Raw genomic sequence first — 19,590 nt, 5'->3', positions numbered from 1 at the left:
TTATTGCCCAATACACACCCATGAGTCACGCCCCACGACCTTGCACCAATGCAGTGTGTGCATTTTAAACCAACCCTCTTAACCCCAAAAAGGAAAAACTCACATATGGCTCGTACAACATATGCACGTACGTACATTCCTCTATAAAATACTCCTGTGTTCTGGCCGGAAATGTTTCCTCATTGCTAACTGGTGGTATTTTTTCTTCGTCTGTTACATCATCCAGGACCTGTATCTCATGATGCCCTCCTGTACCTCTGTTAGCCGACTAACATCCTTCAAGGCTTTCCTGATTCTGGTATCCAGCTTTCTTCTTCTTCATGATGGGCATTCTTGATCTTCAGGGTGAGTTTGTTTTTCGAGCAATGAATATGTTAAATCTAAAAACAAAAAAAACAAACACAAACAAAGAACAACACTAAAAAATTTTTTTTTCTTCATTGCTGATTGGAAGCATATTGAAGTGATGGTTATTCTTAAAACTTTCAACTTTAACTGTTAACAGATGAAAGTGTCATATATTAAAAATAACTAAAATCATTCAATAACTGTAAAACAGCCAAAAATTCTCCTTTCCATGAAAGAACAGCGGCGCACACAGCTGCATACAGTGTAGGAGTGATGGAGGTTTTAGAGTGTCAGCAGATGGCGATAGAGAGCTTGTGAGAGGGCCCGGCCTCTCTGTGGAACCGTAATCTTTTTGGCCTCACAGTATTCTGTAGAAGTGAAACTTTTTGCACCATAAGTAATGCTAATTGCTGCCCATTAAAAAGAATGCAGGTTTAAGGACATTGCAGTGCACTGGCTTTTCATTTCAGACCTCTGTATCCATGTCCATATTTTATCATGTCTTAGTTCCAGCAAATACTTTATTGCCAGTTTGAGGTAATTAATGTGAGTCCGTATCTTTCAACGGCAAAAACGACCTTACTTTTTTTTTTTTTTTTTTTACATATTTGTGGCTCCCATGAGGAGTCAACTATTTAGTGGAGTGCCCACTGAAATTGATCATAAGATCAAAGTCATAATTTCCATTTTGTTGAGATGCCCTTCTCTCTGTATCAAAATTCCTCTCCTGATATTGCTGCACCTTTACCTCTCTCAGTGCACATGGATCTATTATCATATACAAACTGATTACCAGTTCTCTCTCCTTCATCTGCAGCTGATTCTTCTCATCTCAAAGCTGTATGTATAAAGCTTCTATCAGAATGTTAAAGTGGCGTGCTGTATGTTGCTGTCTACAGCCTGAGAAACATAAAAATAACAGTGGCTCCTCATTGCTCATTCTGAATGCATAGTCCTTCCTGCTTGACTCATTGGAAAGTTTTCCAGTGTATTATCTAGACTGCACTGAGGATAATTACGGTGGAATAAACACACAGGCTTTTGCCATTTTCTGGACTTGAACACAGTCTGAGAGAGAGAAACTTTATTGACAGCCACTGATATATACACATGTACATCACTTGCCAAACACTATGCATGTTATAGGCTGTTTCCATGTTCCTTTATATACTCTCTGCATTCATTCAAACATTGTCCCTGTGTGTTGACAATGCTATATAATTATGTCTTTTAATTGAGAGCATATTTGTTTTAAATGAATGTCAACACTGTCATCCCTAAGATGTGATTTTTTGGAAAAAAAAAAAAGTTTGGAAATTCTCACAGTTGTGCATTCTTGTGAACTTGCTTTATGTGGCCTTGGTGTTTCAGGTATTTCCATGCTCGGTTTACCCAGAGCAAATGCAATGATCAGTCACTCTTTTAGCACCAATTAGTGATCAACTTAAAAATGACTGCAATATTTTTCTAGCAATGATTCAGCTCAATACTGGCATCAATAGGCCAGTATGTTAACGAGCTTGCATCCTCAGCCTGGTCATTCCACAAGCTTCCTTTCAACCCACTCAGGCCAAATGCTCCTTGCGGCAGGTTCACGTTAATATAGAAGCATTTAGTGAAATGACTGCATTGTCTTACTGAGAGACTTCAACGCTCATGTGGGAAACTACACTGAGACTTCCGGGGGCAGGAAGTCTCACTGATTGGGAGGAACCGTCAGGGTCCGGCAGTTTTCCGCGGCCTACCTGCCCGTTGTGTCCATGTGCGCTGTTTTTGTTTGTGTCGTCGAAGCGACCTCTCAGCTCAGAAGTGTTCCGGCGCTGGAGGTAGCCGCACCTGAGCTTCAGTCAATGCTGGATCATTGAGTTAACCCTCATCAGTATGGCCGTGATTGATAGTGTTTAGAACCTCGTGTCACGATGGGGTACGCTGGTGTGTTTCTGGAGCCAAAATCAGACGAACAGTAACGAAAAGGGAATGGCTGCAATCACAGCATTGTAAGATGGTGAAAGATGCACCCTTAGGCCCCCTCCTCGATTCAGAGATGGTATTTCCCTTTTCACCCAAATGGTCTCCTTGACTCCACGCTTAAACCAGCGTTCTTCCCTTTGCAGCCATTCCCCATCTGTCTGTGAATGGTACTCATGGCCATTGATCAGCGGTCCTTGATCAATGAGCTTTGATCAGTGGTTTTTGTTCAATGTTCATGAGAATTTTCATACTAATGATCTAGGAACTGACGTCCCAGCCCATTGTTCATTCAGTGGTGCTGGTTTCAGTCATTATGCAAATGTACTGTTTATAAGATTGGGGAAACCTGCAGTCAGCTGAGACTGAGGAAGTCACTTGAAAGAGTGATGAAATGTTTCTCCCGCTGAAAACGCTACGTCCAGATGAACAGAATCAACTTTTTGGGATTTACTTACCTGGATGATTGAGCGTGCATCAAGACGTTCTTTTGATTTGGTTTAATAACATGCTGCAGCAGAGAGAGCAATCCGGTTAAACACGAAAGGCAGCGCACAAGGCAGCGCCCGTCTGAAGATGGGCGCTGCCTTGTGCGCTGCCTTGTACAAGGCAGCGCCTTGCCTTGTGGGTGCCTTGTATGCAAAGTGACAAAACATACAGACAAAGACATTCCACAACACTTACGCATTGCCACATCACATGGGTCTATACTTTTAGCTTATTCTCCCAGAAAGAGTTATGACCTTGTTTTTTACTTAACAGTCACCTAAAGATTAACTTCCTGAAGGCGCCTTCTTCCATGAGTAAAGGAGAAGGAGTTCCACTATCTGTCTAATCCCCACAACGCCTGGATGTCTCTAACTTACTCACAATGACCTAACTCTGTTTGTGTAATAAAGCATAAAACACATTTGTGATGCTATCATATATGTATATAACTACATGACACAAAAAGTGATATTACTATTACTAAAGTGAAATTGCAAAAACATTTGATCATAATAAAATAAAGAAATTTGTATCACACCCACCTCCTCAGTCATGTTGGTTATCATGATTGCCACTGAAATAGTTTATCAGCATTTGGGTTTTTAGGGTTTTCATTTCAAAATTATGTCAATGTGTGTTGTGCAATTTCAGATTTCTGCTGAGGGGGCTCAGGGACTTATTTGCTGGACCTAGATGCCCGAGGCTCTTTCTTAACCACGACACTGCTTCAGCGACAGGCAGGATTCATATGTTTGCATCATCCTTGCACACTACTGTGTCACTGTTTCCTGATAGAGAGGTACATTTAGCATTGCTTTCATATCCTCCTGAAAACCAGCTTATTCATTTATTTCCTCTGCAATGGACATTTGTTTTTAGTCTATGTCTTTTGACTCATTTGAGATATCTTACTATGTCCTGATCTACTAAATAGAAGCCATCCTGGGCTTTCCATTAATATCTGATGTGTTTGGGTGGGTGACAAAAAAAAGTTCAATGGAAAGAATTTTTGTACTCGGTTCTCAGGATGATATGAGTCATTGTACGGAAGTTCATTCAATCCACCATATTGAGCCTTTTATATTAAAATCCATTGTGTAACCTATCCTGCTGATTTTCTGCAAAGTGAAACTTCATAAGTCTATACAGGTTTTGCTTTGTGTAGCCACATGTGGAGTTTCTGTGCATGTTAATGATTAAATGCTGCACATCTTTCTTTGCTCACTGTCCATTAAATGTTGTCTGCCTCACCTGCTTGGCTGTCTGAATCCCACATGTCACATGTATTCGGTCTTGGCTGTCACTGTCACTTGTTACTGTCATTACTGCAGTCCAATCATCTTCTTGCCTGCCTTCTCTGAACCATCAGCCTTTGTGCCGCATGGTTTAAATCTGTCCTCTCCATCATTTTCATGGATTGTATTTGTAGGGCTTCTCCTTCATCTACATAATCTGGACTGGACAGGTGACTAATGATGTCATGTATATCTGTAGTGTGTGCTACAGCCCTGCAGGCCTGAGCACCATTTGAGAAATGTTGATACTGAACAGCATAAGCAGTGGAGTTAATCAGATATCAGTAAAGTCTGTGATTCTCTGTGTTTAATGTATAACCCCAATTTTAAAAAATGTTGACAGACTATGTAAAATGTAAATAAAAACAGTCTGCAATGATTTTCCCACATTTTATTCTCAGCAAAACACAGAAAACACATCAGATGTGTAAACTGAGAAAAACTGATAATTTTGAGTAAAGAGCATCACGACTGTCTCAAAAAAGTTGGTACAGAGTGTTTGCCACTGTGTAGCATTCCCTCGTCTTTTAACAAGTCTGTAAACATGTGAAAAAAGCAGCTGTTAGATGTTTTGTGATATTGTTACTGCTCATTTTTCATTGTGGCTGTAATACCTGCAGTATGCAGTTTAGCGTCATCATGGTGTAACATAAAAGGCCTTCTCTGAAAAATATGCTGCTGTAATAACTGCTGCTTCTGTCTACTGAGGAGATGAGAATCTGCCAAAGAACAGGATGGACTTGGTCTTATTGTGTCTGATGAAGAAGAGGAAGGGGTGATCTGCTGTGAAGTGTGTGTCCGGTATATAACAACAAGCGCCGATCATAGCACCTGTGGCTGCAGCGGCCTCTGTGCCCTCCTCGTTCACCTCCACAAAGGCCTTGTGGGCCACCGTAGACAGGAAGAGCCTCCCTTCACCGTTCATGCCAGACAGGTCAGCCCTTCCTGCACAGAACACGTCCTTCATACCCAGTTTAGCCAGAGGATCATTCAGCTCGTAGTCTTCCTCCAGCTTGAACTTTGGCAGGTGAAGGACAACCTCTGAACGGCTGCTCATGTTTTTCCTGTCGGTCCATTCATTCAGCCTCTCCTGTGTTAGCTCCTTCTCCAGCTGGAACACAGTTAATACATTTTGTCATATTTCTTTTTGCTCATATTTAAATTCATTTTATACATGAAATCAGAAGCGGTCTGTTAAATGATCAAATTTAATAAAGTAAGTAAGCATGTTTCTAGGCTGTGTACCTTCAGCAGAGGATCTGAGGACTCCTTAGGCAGCAGAATGAACATGCTGAGCTCCTCACCCACATAGGGCAGCTCCAGGATCTGCAAATCATGGTCAGCAATGTAGTTGTAGGGAAGCTTCTTCCTCTGGTGCATCATCTGGACTGGTACGGTCTCATTCTGACACACAGGAAATCCAGGAAACCAGATCATGTTATCATAAAGCTTCTGATGGTGTTTACCTTAAACATTCTACAGTTTCCTGTATTCAGACTTTGAGTCCAGATTTTGTAACCTTCAGTTAAATTTCTACCTGTTTGATTTTAAAGGGCATCTCTTTGGTGTTTGCCTCTTTAAATGGGTTCTTCCAGTTGCCCTTGAAGTAGACAGCATTGACCAGAGCCAGTCTGGTATCTTTGTCGACTGTTCCTGGCTTCAGAAGGTCTTTTATCTTATCTGACAGGAAATACAGAAACACAACAATATTTCATTATAATCCACAGAGGATGCTAAAATGATTCCCTGCTGTTCAGGCTGTGGAAGATGCACATTCTCACTTTCTGTCTGCTGCTCGACCCAGCTGTTGATCTCTGCTCTGCACGCCTCTGGAGCTCCGATGAAGTCCACAGTCTTCAGGTCTGCCTGGTAGTACTTCTGTGTGGCTTCAAGGAAGTCCTGCAGAGAGCAGACATGTGTTTATTAATCCAGTCTTTGTAATGAAGAACTTTATGAAGAGAATCATTGATGTGGACACTCACTGGGAGGAAGTGGGCAGTGTTTTCTCCATAAAGACGGTTGGCTAGTTTCAGGATGTAGGATGCAGACGGTGAGTTGATGTCAGCGTTCAGTTTCTGGAAGTCTGCATGGACGCCTTCACCTGAGCTGAATGAGAGGGCCTGTGTGGCATTGAAGACAAAGAGTGAAAGGATGTGACACTGAGCCTGAGCGACCCTAACATAACAATTTATGGTCCAAAGGCAGAAACTGGAAAACTTTATTCTTTCAGCATCAAGTTTAATAATAACCTTTAACATACTGTCAGTCGCACTGAACATCATGCTCTCAGTAACTATACTGCTTGTGCGTTTTATGGACTTTCATGCCATTTATATAACACATTCTAGCTTCATATGTTATTTACATGATGGTGTATTGTTAGAACAATGAAGTTTTGACGTTATAACGTGATATAGTTAGATTTTTCTTTTGCCTAGGTGGCAGCTCAACGCTTCCGTAACTGCTTTTAAAATACAACGAGGGCTTGAAGTTGCAGTCATGCTCGCTGATCAACTGACAGCGCGGTGCAACTAACAAGTGATAGTGCGCTGACCTGAGCCATCTGAGCTGCAGTGTCTCCTTTAGCTCCCAGGTAGACCATGGCCAGGGCTGAGCTGATGCTCAGAGGAGAGATAAAGATGTTTCCAGCAGGGTTTGTCTGGCTCAGAGTGCGGAACAGCTCCAAGGCAAAGGCTGTGTTTGAGTTGCTGACGGCGGACATGGCTGATGGTGTTTTTCTGTAACATGCAAACAACCGTTTAAGCTGCTACAGCATTACATACCGGAAACACAATAGGAGACTTTATATTAACGCAATGATGGGGAAAAACAACACAACACACTTCAGGAAGTAACACCAGCACTGCTGGGAGAATATAGAAAATGACCCCAATCATCTGCCAGCTGTGCATTTATTTTAACAACCTGAGCTGTTTTCACAAAGCTGATTTCTTGACTTAAGCACGCTTTACTCACTGAGTGCGAGAAATTCAAAGCAAGATGAGAAGAGAACGATAAGTGAAACTCGTAGACACATAAAACGAGGATGAGCACAGGAATGAGAAAAGCGTGTAAATAAGGTTTGTGGAATAAAGAAATGCGGTCCTATGGAAGACGATCAGGGCAAAAAACAAGAAAAAAAAAAGTGGGGACTTTAATCTCAGAATTCTGTAAGAAAAGTCGTCCCCACTTTTTTCTGTTTCCAGTGGCAGTGGAATCCTCTTCTGGTGATGGCTTATTTTACAGAGAACAGCATGACTAGATCTCGTGTGTAAACCGGAACTCAGATCGATCGACTCTGACGGGAACGGCTGATGGGAATGTTTCAGAGAATGAAGCTCCTTTAGTGCAGCTCATTGGTTATTCATTTAGTTCCTACGAGACATGGAGCCTGTTCTAAAAAGCACATTTTTCAGTCTGGCTGTAATCTCTGACTGCAAGTTGAACTCACAGAACACAGTGTCTCCTCTCCGATCTGATTATTAACCACATATATTACGGCTCCTCTAAACCAACGGCCGCGGCAGGCTAAACATGGGGATACTGACGACACGCAACAATAACGCAGGAAATGCACTTCTGAGCTACTGTTCTCTTTATTCAACCATTATACTATTCAAAACACACATCAGTACATGGGATCCAATATAAAACAAATGCACAGACTTCACAAAGAAAGATGACTGGCACTCTCAAAGTTTTACACCAATTATTATGCCAAATTGCGATATCCACCCGCAGAATCAGACGCACTGCGCATTCAGTTGCGGTCAACAGAAAGTTTTACCCCATGCTCACCTTACGTCTCTGCTCATCAAACAGCAGTTGCGCTGAACAGGTGAGTGCAACAACATTTATTGCCCAATACACACCCATGAGTCACGCCCCACGACCTTGCACCAATGCAGTGTGTGCATTTTAAACCAACCCTCTTAATCCCAAAAAGGAAATACATTCCTCTATAAAATACTCCTGTGTTCTGGCCGGAAATGTTTCCTCATTGCTAACTGGTGGTATTTTTTCTTCGTCTGTTACATCATCCGGGACCTGTATCTCATGATGCCCTCCTGTACCTCTGTTAGCCGACTAACATCCTTCAAGGCTTTCCCGATTCTGGTATCCAGCTTTCTTCTTCTTCATCAGGGGCGATTTTAGCCCATTTTTGGGGGTGCTTCAGCACCCCCAAAATGAATCAAAGCACCCCCAAAGATTCCTTCCTTTTTTGACAATATTTGCTGTTTGTGTGACACACTACTAAAAATATAAAAAGCATACAGTACTGTACTTGTTTGAGACGTAACATTTTAACAACAAAAGTATAGATAACCCCCCCTCCCAAAATGGTTTGTTCCAGCTCTCTCCTGCTCTGGCTCTAGCGCTCTTGCTGCCAGAGCGATGGTGGCTGAGACACAGCAGAGCGGAGGTATGAGTGCCTGGCTTAAAACAGGATATATTAGCTGCATTTAACCTTCAGTTACTCTTTATATAGTTAGGTAGGAGTCAGACCATGTTTCGTTTTAACTGAAAAACATTACACCAGGTAACCTGCAGTGTTGAAAACGTGTTTTCCGACAATGTTTGCTACCCTACAATCCGTCCTGCTCTGTAGTAAATTCAGCGACATTTCACCGTCCTGTTCCTCCCATTGAAATGTATACAGCCTATTTAAAAATCTAAAACTTTAAATTTTCCGTAGCCTAAAGTTGTGACCACTGTCCTGTTTTAAATGGATACTAACTAGCTAACTGACTGAATGCCCATTAACCTTATAACTCCTGTTGTGTGTGTGTGTGTGTGTGCGTGTGTGCGTACAGAGAGACAGCCAGGTTCATAATGAATATGAGGAAGTTTTTTCAAAAAAAAGGAGCCACATTCAGGTAAAAGTGTAAGATCAAATGATCCGTCAATCAAGAATAATGTTGGATCAGTGTTTCAATATTTATATCTTTTATTAGATGTTCATGTGGTTTGGTTATTTGCCTTTTGGTTGAAAGTACACTGAGAGAGGACTTTTTTATTAGTGATCTTAATAGTATTTTTTCATATTAATTTAATTTTCATCTAATTTAATACAATCTATTTGTGTATGATTGTCAGTCCAAAGAGGGAGAGAGGAAAGAGGGGAATGTGAGGAGAAAGGGCAAGGTCAGGAAGAACCAGGTAAGAAAACAGACAGGAAACAGTGACAGGCACAACAGAAACTCACACAATCTGGAAGTTGTGTCCTCCCTATATTAAAGCTGCTATACAGAATCTGCAAAACAAACTGGGTTGAAACATTTTGACCCTCTTTAACAACATTCCAACATAACATTATAATGGATTGGGGAGATTAAAATTAATGATATATTTTTATGTGGTTCAGCCACAACTCTTCTAAAACCTCAGCCAGTAATAGGTAGGCCAGCTTTTGGACCGTCCAGTTGTCTGTATGACTGCCGCAGTACGTACATCACATTTGCGCACTATCAGAAAGTGCCAAACAGCCCTGGTGGAGTGAGGAGCTGTAAAGAGAAGCAGAGTGCTCTGTTTATATTCTAAAAATGTTTTAAGCTTGTTTCAAAGATTCTGTACAGCAGCTTTAAATGTTTTCCAAAAGCACACATACACTTCTCAGTGTTTCTCAAACTTTTTACAGTGTGTACCACCTGATAAAATGTCAAGCTCTCCTAAGGACCACTATGAAAGCATGAAACTCATAAATCTTACAACAGAAAATTAGTATTATTAAATTAGTAAAATTAGTATCTGCATACATTGTACACATTGTATACATTCTACCACAGGCAAAGTTGCCTCCATTTTTATAGTTTTTATTAATATTATGTAATAATTTATTTGTAACAATTTATTCTGCTTCGGGAGTGTTTTTTATGTATCTGTATTATATTATACATACACATTAAATGTGAATCTCTGTCCAAAAAATGCACTCAGTTTACTTCTTACTCACTATGAGCATCATTCATTATTCTCACCCAGTAATTAAGGTTAGGATTTTTTCTATTCCAATCCATTCTTCTTTAGCAGCATTTAAATAACTTTGATCAGATTTGATGGTTTTGTTACAGACTTTTCAAAAAAGTGTTTTGCTTTTCTTTCACAAATGTGGGGATTAAATTGTGTTAAAATGTACAAAACAGTGATGTCATGTTTTGTGACGAGGACCCAGGCACAGAGAGACTTGATGAATTTAAGAATCTCATGATTTAATAAAGAAATTTGCAGACTTACACAGAGATGGTAAAATTATGATGACTGATAATGGAGATGAATACAACAGACGATGAAGACAGGGAGGAACAGGGGTTTAAATGCACCAAAGTGACAGTCAGAGAGAACTCGGGACAACATTTAAGGATGCAGGGACTGACAGAGACAGGTTTATCTTGCCTGGCTGGGCAGCTCTCTGGGTGCTCAGCACCCCCAAAGCTCTGATTCTAGAATCGCCCCTGTTCTTCATGATGGGCATTCTTGATCTTCAGGGTGAGTTTGTTTTTCGAGCAATAAATATGTTAAATCTAAAAACAAAAAAAACAAACACAAACAAAGAACAACACTAAAATATTTTTTTCTTCATTGCTGATTGGAAGCATATTGAAGTGATGGTTATTCTTAAAACTTTCAACTTTAACTGTTAACAGATGAAAGTGTCATATATTAAAAATAACTAAAATCATTCAATAACTGTAAAACAGCCAAAAAAATTCTCCTTTCCATGAAAGAACAGCGGCACACACAGCTGCATACAGTGTAGGAGTGATGGAGGTTTTAGAGTGTCAGCAGATGGCGATAGAGAGCTTGTGAGAGGGCCCGGCCTCTCTGTGGAACCGTAATCTTTGGCCTCACAGTATTCTGTAGAAGTGAAACTTTTTGCACCATAAGTAATGCTAATTGCTGCCCATTAAAAAGAATGCAGGTTTAAGGACATTGCAGTGCACTGGCTTTTCATTTCAGACCTCTGTATCCATGTCCATATTTTATCATGTCTTAGTTCCAGCAAATACTTTATTGCCAGTTTGAGGTAATTAATGTGAGTCCGTATCTTTCAACGGCAAAAACGACCTTACTTTTTTTTTTTTTTTTTACATATTTGTGTCTCCCATGAGGAGTCAACTATTTAGTGGAGTGCCCACTGAAATTGATCATAAGATCAAAGTCATAATTTCCATTTTGTTGAGATGCCCTTCTCTCTGTATCAAAATTCCTCTCCTGATATTGCTGCACCTTTACCTCTCTCAGTGCACATGGATCTATTATCATATACAAACTGATTACCAGTTCTCTCTCCTTCATCTGCAGCTGATTCTTCTCATCTCAAAGCTGTATGTATAAAGCTTCTATCAGAATGTTGAAGTGGCGTGCTGTATGTTGCTGTCTACAGCCTGAGGAACATAAAAATAACAGTGGCTCCTCATTGCTCATTTGGAATGCGTAGTCCTTCCTGCTTGACTCATTGGAAGGTTTTCCAGTCTATTATCTAGACTGCACTGAGGATAATTACGGGGGAATAAACACACAGGCGTTTGCCATTTTCTGGACTTGAACACAGTCTGAGAGAGAGAAACTTTATTGACAGCCACTGATATATACACATGTACATCACTTGCCAAACACTATGCATGTTATAGGCTGTTTCCATGTTCCTTTATATACTCTCTGCATTCATTCAAACATTGTCCCTGTGTGTTGACAATGCTATATAATTATGTCTTTTAATTGAGAGCATATTTGTTTTAAATGAATGTCAACACTGTCATCCCTAAGATGTGATTTTTTGGAAAAAAAAAAAAGTTTGGAAATTCTCACAGTTGTGCATTCTTGTGAACTTGCTTTATGTGGCCTTGGTGTTTCAGGTATTTCCATGCTCGGTTTACCCAGAGCAAATGCAATGATCAGTCACTCTTTTAGCACCAATTAGTGATCAACTTAAATATGACTGCAATATTTTTCTAGCAATGATTCAGCTCAATACTGGCATCAATAGGCCAGTATGTTAACGAGCTTGCATCCTCAGCCTGGTCATTCCACAAGCTTCCTTTCAACCCACTCAGGCCAAATGCTACTTGCGGCAGGTTCACGTTAATATAGAAGCATTTAGTGAAATGACTGCATTGTCTTACTGAGAGACTTCAACGCTCATGTGGAAAACTGCAGTGAGACTTCCGGGGGCAGGAAGTCTCACTGATTGGGAGGAACCGTCAGGGTCCGGCAGTTTTCCGCGGCCTACCTGCCCGTTGTGTCCATGTGCGCTGTTTTTGTTTGTGTCGTCGAAGCGACCTCTCAGCTCAGAAGTGTTCCGGCGCTGGAGGTAGCCGCACCTGAGCTTCAGTCAATGCTGGATCATTGAGTTAACCCTCATCAGTATGGCCGTGATTGATAGTGTTTAGAACCTCGTGTCACGATGGGGTACGCTGGTGTGTTTCTGGAGCCAAAATCAGACGAACAGTAACGAAAAGGGAATGGCTGCAATCACAGCATTGTAAGATGGTGAAAGATGCACCCTTAGGCCCCCTCCTCGATTCAGAGATGGTATTTCCCTTTTCACCCAAATGGTCTCCTTGACTCCACGCTTAAACCAGCGTTCTTCCCTTTGCAGCCATTCCCCATCTGTCTGTGAATGGTACTCATGGCCATTGATCAGCGGTCCTTGATCAATGAGCTTTGATCAGTGGTTTTTGTTCAATGTTCATGAGAATTTTCATACTAATGATCTAGGAACTGACGTCCCAGCCCATTGTTCATTCAGTGGTGCTGGTTTCAGTCATTATGCAAATGTACTGTTTATAAGATTGGGGAAACCTGCAGTCAGCTGAGACTGAGGAAGTCACTTGAAAGAGTGATGAAATGTTTCTCCCACTGAAAACGCTACGTCCAGATGAACAGAATCAACTTTTTGGGATTTACTTACCTGGATGATTGAGCGTGCATCAAGACGTTCTTTTGATTTGGTTTAATAACATGCTGCAGCAGAGAGAGCAATCCGGTTAAACACGAAAGGCAGCGCACAAGGCAGCGCCCGTCTGAAGATGGGCGCTGCCTTGGGCGTGCCTTGTACAAGGCAGCGCCTTGCCTTGTATGCAAAGTGACAAAACATACAGACAAAGACATTCCACAACACTTACGCATTGCCACATCACATGGGTCTATACTTTTAGCTTATCCTCCCAGAGAGAGTTATGACCTTGTTTTTTACTTAACCGTCACCTAAAGATTAACTTCCTGAAGGCGCCTTCTTCCACGAGTAAAGGAGAAGGAGTCTCACTATCTGTCTAATCCCCACAACGCCTGGATGTCTCTAACTTACTCACAATGACCTAACTCTGTTTGTGTAATAAAGCATAAAACACATTTGTGATGCTATCATATATGTATATAACTACATGACACAAAAAGTGATATTACTATTACTAAAGTGAAATTGCAAAAACATTTGATCATAATAAAATAAAGAAATTTGTATCACACCCACCTCCTCAGTCATGTTGGTTATCATGATTGCCACTGAAATAGTTTATCAGCATTCGGGTTTTTAGGGTTTTCATTTCAAAATTATGTCAATGTGTGTTGTGCAATTTCAGATTTCTGCTGAGGGGGCTCGGGGACTTATTTGCTGGACCTAGATGCCCGAGGCTCTTTCTTAACCACGACACTGCTTCAGCGACAGGCAGGATTCATATGTTTGCATCATCCTTGCACACTACTGTGTCACTGTTTCCTGATAGAGAGGTACATTTAGCATTGCTTTCATATCCTCCTGAAAACCAGCTTATTCATTTATTTCCTCTGCAATGGACATTTGTTTTTAGTCTATGTCTTTTGACTCATTTGAGATATCTTACTATGTCCCGATCTACTAAATAGAAGCCATCCTGGGCTTTCCATTAATATCTGATGTGTTTGGGTGGGTGACAAAAAAAAGTTCAATGGAAAGAATTTTTGTACTCGGTTCTGAGGATGATATGAGTCATTGTACGGAAGTTCATTCAATCCACCATATTGAGCCTTTTATATTAAAATCCATTGTGTAACCTCTCCTGCTGATTTTCTGCAAAGTGAAACTTCATAAGTCTATACAGGTTTTGCTTTGTGTAGCCACATGTGGAGTTTCTGTGCATGTTAATGATTAAATGCTGCACATCTTTCTTTGCTCACTGTCCATTAAATGTTGTCTGCCTCACCTGCTTGGCTGTCTGAATCCCACATGTCACATGTATTCAGTCTTGGCTGTCACTGTCACTTGTTACTGTCATTACTGCAGTCCAATCATCTTCTTGCCTGCCTTCTCTGAACCATCAGCCTTTGTGCCGCATGGTTTAAATCTGTCCTCTCCATCATTTTCATGGATTGTATTTGTAGGGCTTCTCCTTCATCTACATAATCTGGACTGGACAGGTGACTAATGATGTCATGTATATCTGTAGTGTGTGCTACAGCCCTGCAGGCCTGAGCACCATTTGAGAAATGTTGATACTGAACAGCATAAGCAGTGGAGTTAATCAGATATCAGTAAAGTCTGTGATTCTCTGTGTTTAATGTATAACCCCAATTTTAAAAAATGTTGACAGACTATGTAAAATGTAAATAAAAACAGTCTGCAATGATTTTCCCACATTTTATTCTCAGCAAAACACAGAAAACACATCAGATGTGTAAACTGAGAAAAACTGATAATTTTGAGTAAAGAGCATCACGACTGTCTCAAAAAAGTTGGTACAGAGTGTTTGCCACTGTGTAGCATTCCCTCGTCTTTTAACAAGTCTGTAAACATGTGAAAAAAGCAGCTGTTAGATGTTTTTTGTGATATTGTTACTGCTCATTTTTCATTGTGGCTGTAATACCTGCAGTATGCAGTTTAGCATCATCATGGTGTAACATAAAAGGCCTTCTCTGAAAAATATGCTGCTGTAATAACTGCTGCTTCTGTCTACTGAGGAGATGAGAATCTGCCAAAGAACAGGATGGACTTGGTCTTATTATGTCTGATGAAGAAGAGGAAGGGGTGATCTGCTGTGAAGTGTGTGTCCGGTATATAACAACAAGCGCTGATCATAGCACCTGTGGCTGCAGCGGCCTCTGTGCCCTCCTCGTTCACCTCCACAAAGGCCTTGTGGGCCACCGTAGACAGGAAGAGCCTCCCTTCACCGTTCATGCCAGACAGATCAGCCCTTCCTGCACAGAACACGTCCTTCATACCCAGTTTAGCCAGAGGTTCATTCAGCTCGTAGTCTTCCTCCAGCTTGAACTTTGGCAGGTGAAGGACAACCTCTGAACGGCTGCTCATGTTTTTCCTGTCGGTCCATTCATTCAGCCTCTCCTGTGTTAGCTCCTTCTCCAGCTGGAACACAGTTAATACATTTTGTCATATTTCTTTTTGCTCATATTTAAATTCATTTTATACACAAAATCAGGAGCTGACTGTTAAATTCTTAAATGATCAAATTTAATAAAGTAAGTAAGCATGTTTCTAGGCTGTGTACCTTCAGCAGAGGGTCTGAGGACTCCTTAGGCAGCAGAATGAACATGCTGAGCTCCTCACCCACATAGGGCAGCTCCAGGATCTGCAAATCATGGTCAGCAATGTAGTTGTAGGGAAGCTTCTTCCTCTGGTGCATCATCTGGACTGGTACGGTCTCATTCTGACACACAGGAAATCCAGGAAACCAGATCATGTTATCATAAAGCTTCTGATGGTGTTTACCTTAAACATTTTACACAGTTTCCTGTATTCAGACTTTGAGTCCAGATTTTGTAACCTTCAGTTAAATTTCTACCTGTTTGATTTTAAAGGGCATCTCTTTGGTGTTTGCCTCTTTAAATGGGTTCTTCCAGTTGCCCTTGAAGTAGACAGCATTGACCAGAGCCAGTCTGGTATCTGCGTTGACTGTTCCTGGCTTCAGAAGGTCTTTTATCTTATCTGACAGGAAATACAGAAACACAACAATATTTCATTATAATCCACAGAGGATGCTAAAATGATTCCCTGCTGTTCAGGCTGTGGAAGATGCACATTCTCACTTTCTGTCTGCTGCTCGACCCAGCTGTTGATCTCTGCTCTGCACGCCTCTGGAGCTCCGATGAAGTCCACAGCCTTCAGGTCTGCCTGGTAGTACTTCTGTGTGGCTTCAAGGAAGTCCTGCAGAGAGCAGACATCTGTTTATTAATCCAGTCTTTGTAATGAAGAACTTTATGAAGAGAATCATTGATGTGGACACTCACTGGGAGGAAGTGGGCAGTGTGTTCTCCATAAAGACGGTTGGCTAGTTTCAGGATGTAGGATGCAGACGGTGAGTTGATGTCAGCGTTCAGTTTCTGGAAGTCTGCATGGACGCCTTCACCTGAGCTGAATGAGAGGGCCTGTGTGGCATTGAAGACAAAGACCGAAAGGATGTGACACTGAGCGACCCTAATGTAACAATTTATGGTCCAAAGGTAGAAACTGGACAACTTTATTCTTTCAGCATCACGTTTAATAATAACCTTTAACATACTGTCAGTCTCACTGAACATCATGCTCTCAGTAACTATACTGCTTGTGCGTTTTATGGACTTTCATGCCATTTATATAACACATTCTAGCTTCATATGTTATTTACATGATGGTATATTGTTAGAACAATGACGTTTTGACGTTATAACGTGATATAGTTCGATTTTTCTTTTGCCTGGGTGGCAGCTCAACGCTTCCGTAACTGCTTTTAAAATACAACGAGGGCTTGAAGTTGCAGTCATGCTCGCTGATCAACTGACAGCGCGGTGCAACTAACAAGTGACAGTGTGCTGACCTGAGCCATCTGAGCTGCAGTGTCTCCTTTAGCTCCCAGGTAGACCATGGCCAGGGCTGAGCTGATGCTCAGAGGAGACATAAAGATGTTTCCAGCAGGGTTTGTCTGGCTCAGAGTGCGGAACAGCTCCAAGGCAAAGGCCGTGTTTGAGCTGCTGACGGCGGACATGGCTGATGGTGTTTTTCTGTAACATGCAAACAACCGTTTAAGCTGCTACAGCATTACATACCGGAAACACAACAGAAGACTTTATATTAAAGCAACGAGAAAAAGAGCGCATACAGACAGAAACCACCGCCCCACTCATTGAAGCTAAGACACCGGACACGGCGCAGTTTCAGAAACTTGTCAACAGCGACTCGCTTATCTGAACTACAAGCTACTTTATTCCCACACACATAAAACGAAGACAAATCCAGCAGAATACCTGATTTACAGGGTGAGATATTAGTCGAACTGCAGTTCTTTGCTGAGTGTAAATAATGTTGGAGGATTGGAAAAGGACGATTCTACGGAAGAGGAAAGGGCTTCGGAGCGTGATGTCACGGGAGGGGGCGGGGCCAAGAGTTTTGGTTTGCTGGTAAACAGAAACAAATGATCCCTGTTGTCTTTGCTTAATGATTGGATTTGGTCCTGACAATCCACATTGCTGGCATCGTATCTTTCAGCATGTGTGTGGGTCGATTTGAACGATCCAGATGTAAGTGCAGCCACTCAGCCTCTACTGCAGATGTGTCACAAATTAATCTTGCAAGTAAACTATGGCACTTGGCCACAGGTGGCAGTAGTGGACTGACCTCCATTTGAGACTGCTCCAGCTGCTTTGTGATAGTCAGTAGATCTGCTACAAATTGCAGATCATATGGAAGTTTTGGAAATAAATCATGAATATTTCTTGCTTAGCATTAAAAGTAAACATTTCTAGCTCTCCCCCACACTCAAAAACAGATGACAAACCAACTGACACACCTGAGTCACTCACTTTCTTAAATCCACTCACTCTCACTGGCTCTGTTTATTACTAAACTTCTGTCACCCTTGAGGAGTCAACTATTAAGTGGAGTGCCCATTGAAATTTATCATAAGATCAAAGTCATAATTTCCATTTTGTTGAGATGCCCTTCTCTCTGTATCAGAATACCTCTCCTGATATTGCTGCACCTTTACCTCTCTCAGTGCACATGGATCTATTATCATATACAAACTGATTACCAGTTCTCTCTCCTTCATCTGCAGCTGATTCTTCTCATCTCAAAGCTGTATGTATAAAGCTTCTATCAGAATGTTAAAGTGGTGTGCTGTATGTTGCTGTCTACAGCCTGAGGAACATAAAAATAACAGTGGCTCCACACTGCTCTCCAACTGTCATTGGCATTGTATGCATGCCCCTTATTACATGACATATAGCTGCATCTCACCGAGCACAGTACAAAGACTTTTTTTTTTCTTGACATTTTCTTGTTTCAAGATGTGAATCTAAGGAGCTTTCAGTTACAACTAATAAGATGCAAGCAATATCTGCCCATACTGCTCCAAGATGAAATTTACAAAGCTTCTTACTAAACGTATAACAGCATTAGCAGCTTCACAAAGCTTTCCATCATCTCTCCTCCACAAATGGACTGCTGTAACGCTGGACGATCCTGGGTAGAATGAACATGCTGAGCTCCTCAGCCACATAGGGCAGCTCCAGGATCTACATATGCAAAAGCAGTTCAGTTGTTATCACTAAAGTCTGTGATGCTCTGTTGTTAAACAGAGCAGGAGAAATGGTGCTGAACGCTTTGTGTAATATATAATCCCAATTTCAATAAATGTTGAGAGACTATGTAAATAAAAACAGAGTGCAGTGATTTTCCCACATTTTATTCTCAATAAAACTCAGAAAACACATCAGATATGTAAACCGAGAAGAATTGATCATTTTAAGCAAGAAAAGTCTTCAAATATGATGGCAGAGTCGTGTTTTCCACTGTGTAGCATTCCCTCTTCTTTTAACAATGGTGTGTAAACATGTGATGAGAACAGCTGCTAGATTTTTGTCTGATCTCAGACTCTATGTCGTGGTCCTGGGTCATTTTGAACCAGCGTTCTCAGTTTTCTTGCATTTTTATATTATGATTGTTATTTTAAGGATTTATTCTATGGTTCCTAGATTGTTCTGTTTAGTTTATTAGACTCCCCCTTGTGTCTTTGCCCTCTGTATGTCTTCCTTTATTTAATTGTGAGTTCTTGTGCTTTGTTTCCTCTCCCTGTTTTGTTCCATCATGTTTCCCCTGCCTGGCATGTCTGTGCTCTCCCTCGTGTTCTCTCTCCCCTTCCAGTCTTTGTCTCGGTGTACTTCCTGTTTTACTTTGATAGTCTCCCGTCAGTGTACATCACGCTGTTTGCTCCTGCCCTGTCTCGTTATGGTTATTCGTTATCAGCTGCCCATTCCATAGATACTAATGCACCATCATACAATCAGAGCTACAGACTCTTGATAATAAGTTGGAGTTTCCTCTTCAGTTTGGAGGACACAGTATCTATGTTCTCTAAATCTGCTAGAACTTGTGCTTTTATACAAGTACCATCTATTTTATTAAAAAAAAGAAAAAAGAAAAATAGAGTTCGTAATTAGCAAAACATCACAATACAAAACTCCATTTACTTTATTTCAAAGATTTCTTTTAATTTGAATTGCACCATCATCTTCCTCTGCTGCT

At 41.1% G+C, this 19,590-nt stretch overlaps 2 protein-coding genes across 3 annotated transcripts; both read right to left on the bottom strand.

Moving 5' to 3' along the window:
* Positions 1-4,476: 4,476 nt before the first annotated feature.
* LOC148097961 (leukocyte elastase inhibitor-like) lies at positions 4,477-17,427 on the bottom strand. Of its 2 annotated transcripts, none has more exons than XM_087831209.1 (7): positions 17,313-17,427; positions 6,655-6,838; positions 6,083-6,220; positions 5,882-5,999; positions 5,638-5,780; positions 5,346-5,504; positions 4,477-5,211 (listed from the first exon to the last, which is right to left on the bottom strand). In XM_087831209.1, exons 2-7 carry the CDS (start codon positions 6,820-6,822, stop codon positions 4,801-4,803), a joined length of 1,137 nt encoding a protein of 378 aa, XP_087687335.1. In that variant the 5' UTR covers positions 6,823-6,838; positions 17,313-17,427; the 3' UTR covers positions 4,477-4,800. The 2 variants fall into 2 exon arrangements, with proteins under 2 accessions (XP_087687335.1, XP_087687334.1); XM_087831208.1 differs by lacking the exon at positions 17,313-17,427 and adding an exon at positions 7,899-7,945.
* On the bottom strand, positions 14,702-17,433 carry LOC148097960 (leukocyte elastase inhibitor-like). Its single transcript, XM_087831213.1, has 7 exons — positions 17,313-17,433; positions 16,886-17,069; positions 16,320-16,457; positions 16,119-16,236; positions 15,875-16,017; positions 15,581-15,739; positions 14,702-15,438 (listed from the first exon to the last, which is right to left on the bottom strand). Exons 2-7 carry the CDS (start codon positions 17,051-17,053, stop codon positions 15,028-15,030), a joined length of 1,137 nt encoding a protein of 378 aa, XP_087687339.1. The 5' UTR covers positions 17,054-17,069; positions 17,313-17,433; the 3' UTR covers positions 14,702-15,027.
* Positions 17,434-19,590: the final 2,157 nt, after the last annotated feature.

This window comes from Neolamprologus brichardi, chromosome 17, assembly GCF_056152115.1.
Source record: "Neolamprologus brichardi isolate AB-2024 chromosome 17, ASM5615211v1, whole genome shotgun sequence".
NCBI classification, from domain to species: Eukaryota; Metazoa; Chordata; class Actinopteri; order Cichliformes; family Cichlidae; genus Neolamprologus; species Neolamprologus brichardi.
This window is presented reverse-complemented; position numbering and strand designations above follow the sequence as displayed.

Excerpts from the sequence above, each read along its gene's own strand:
- LOC148097961 (XM_087831208.1), bottom strand. Across the intron at positions 6,000-6,082 it reads ACACTGCCCACTTCCTCCCA|GACTTCCTTGAAGCCACACA; the intron begins GTGAGTGTCCAC and ends TGCTCTCTGCAG. Across the intron at positions 5,781-5,881 it reads GGTCGAGCAGCAGACAGAAA|ATAAGATAAAAGACCTTCTG; the intron begins GTGAGAATGTGC and ends ATTTCCTGTCAG.
- LOC148097960 (XM_087831213.1), bottom strand. The coding sequence starts at position 17,053 with ATGTCCGCCGTCAGCAGCTCAAACACGGCCTTTGCCTTGGAGCTGTTC. Across the intron at positions 16,237-16,319 it reads ACACTGCCCACTTCCTCCCA|GACTTCCTTGAAGCCACACA; the intron begins GTGAGTGTCCAC and ends TGCTCTCTGCAG. Across the intron at positions 16,018-16,118 it reads GGTCGAGCAGCAGACAGAAA|ATAAGATAAAAGACCTTCTG; the intron begins GTGAGAATGTGC and ends ATTTCCTGTCAG.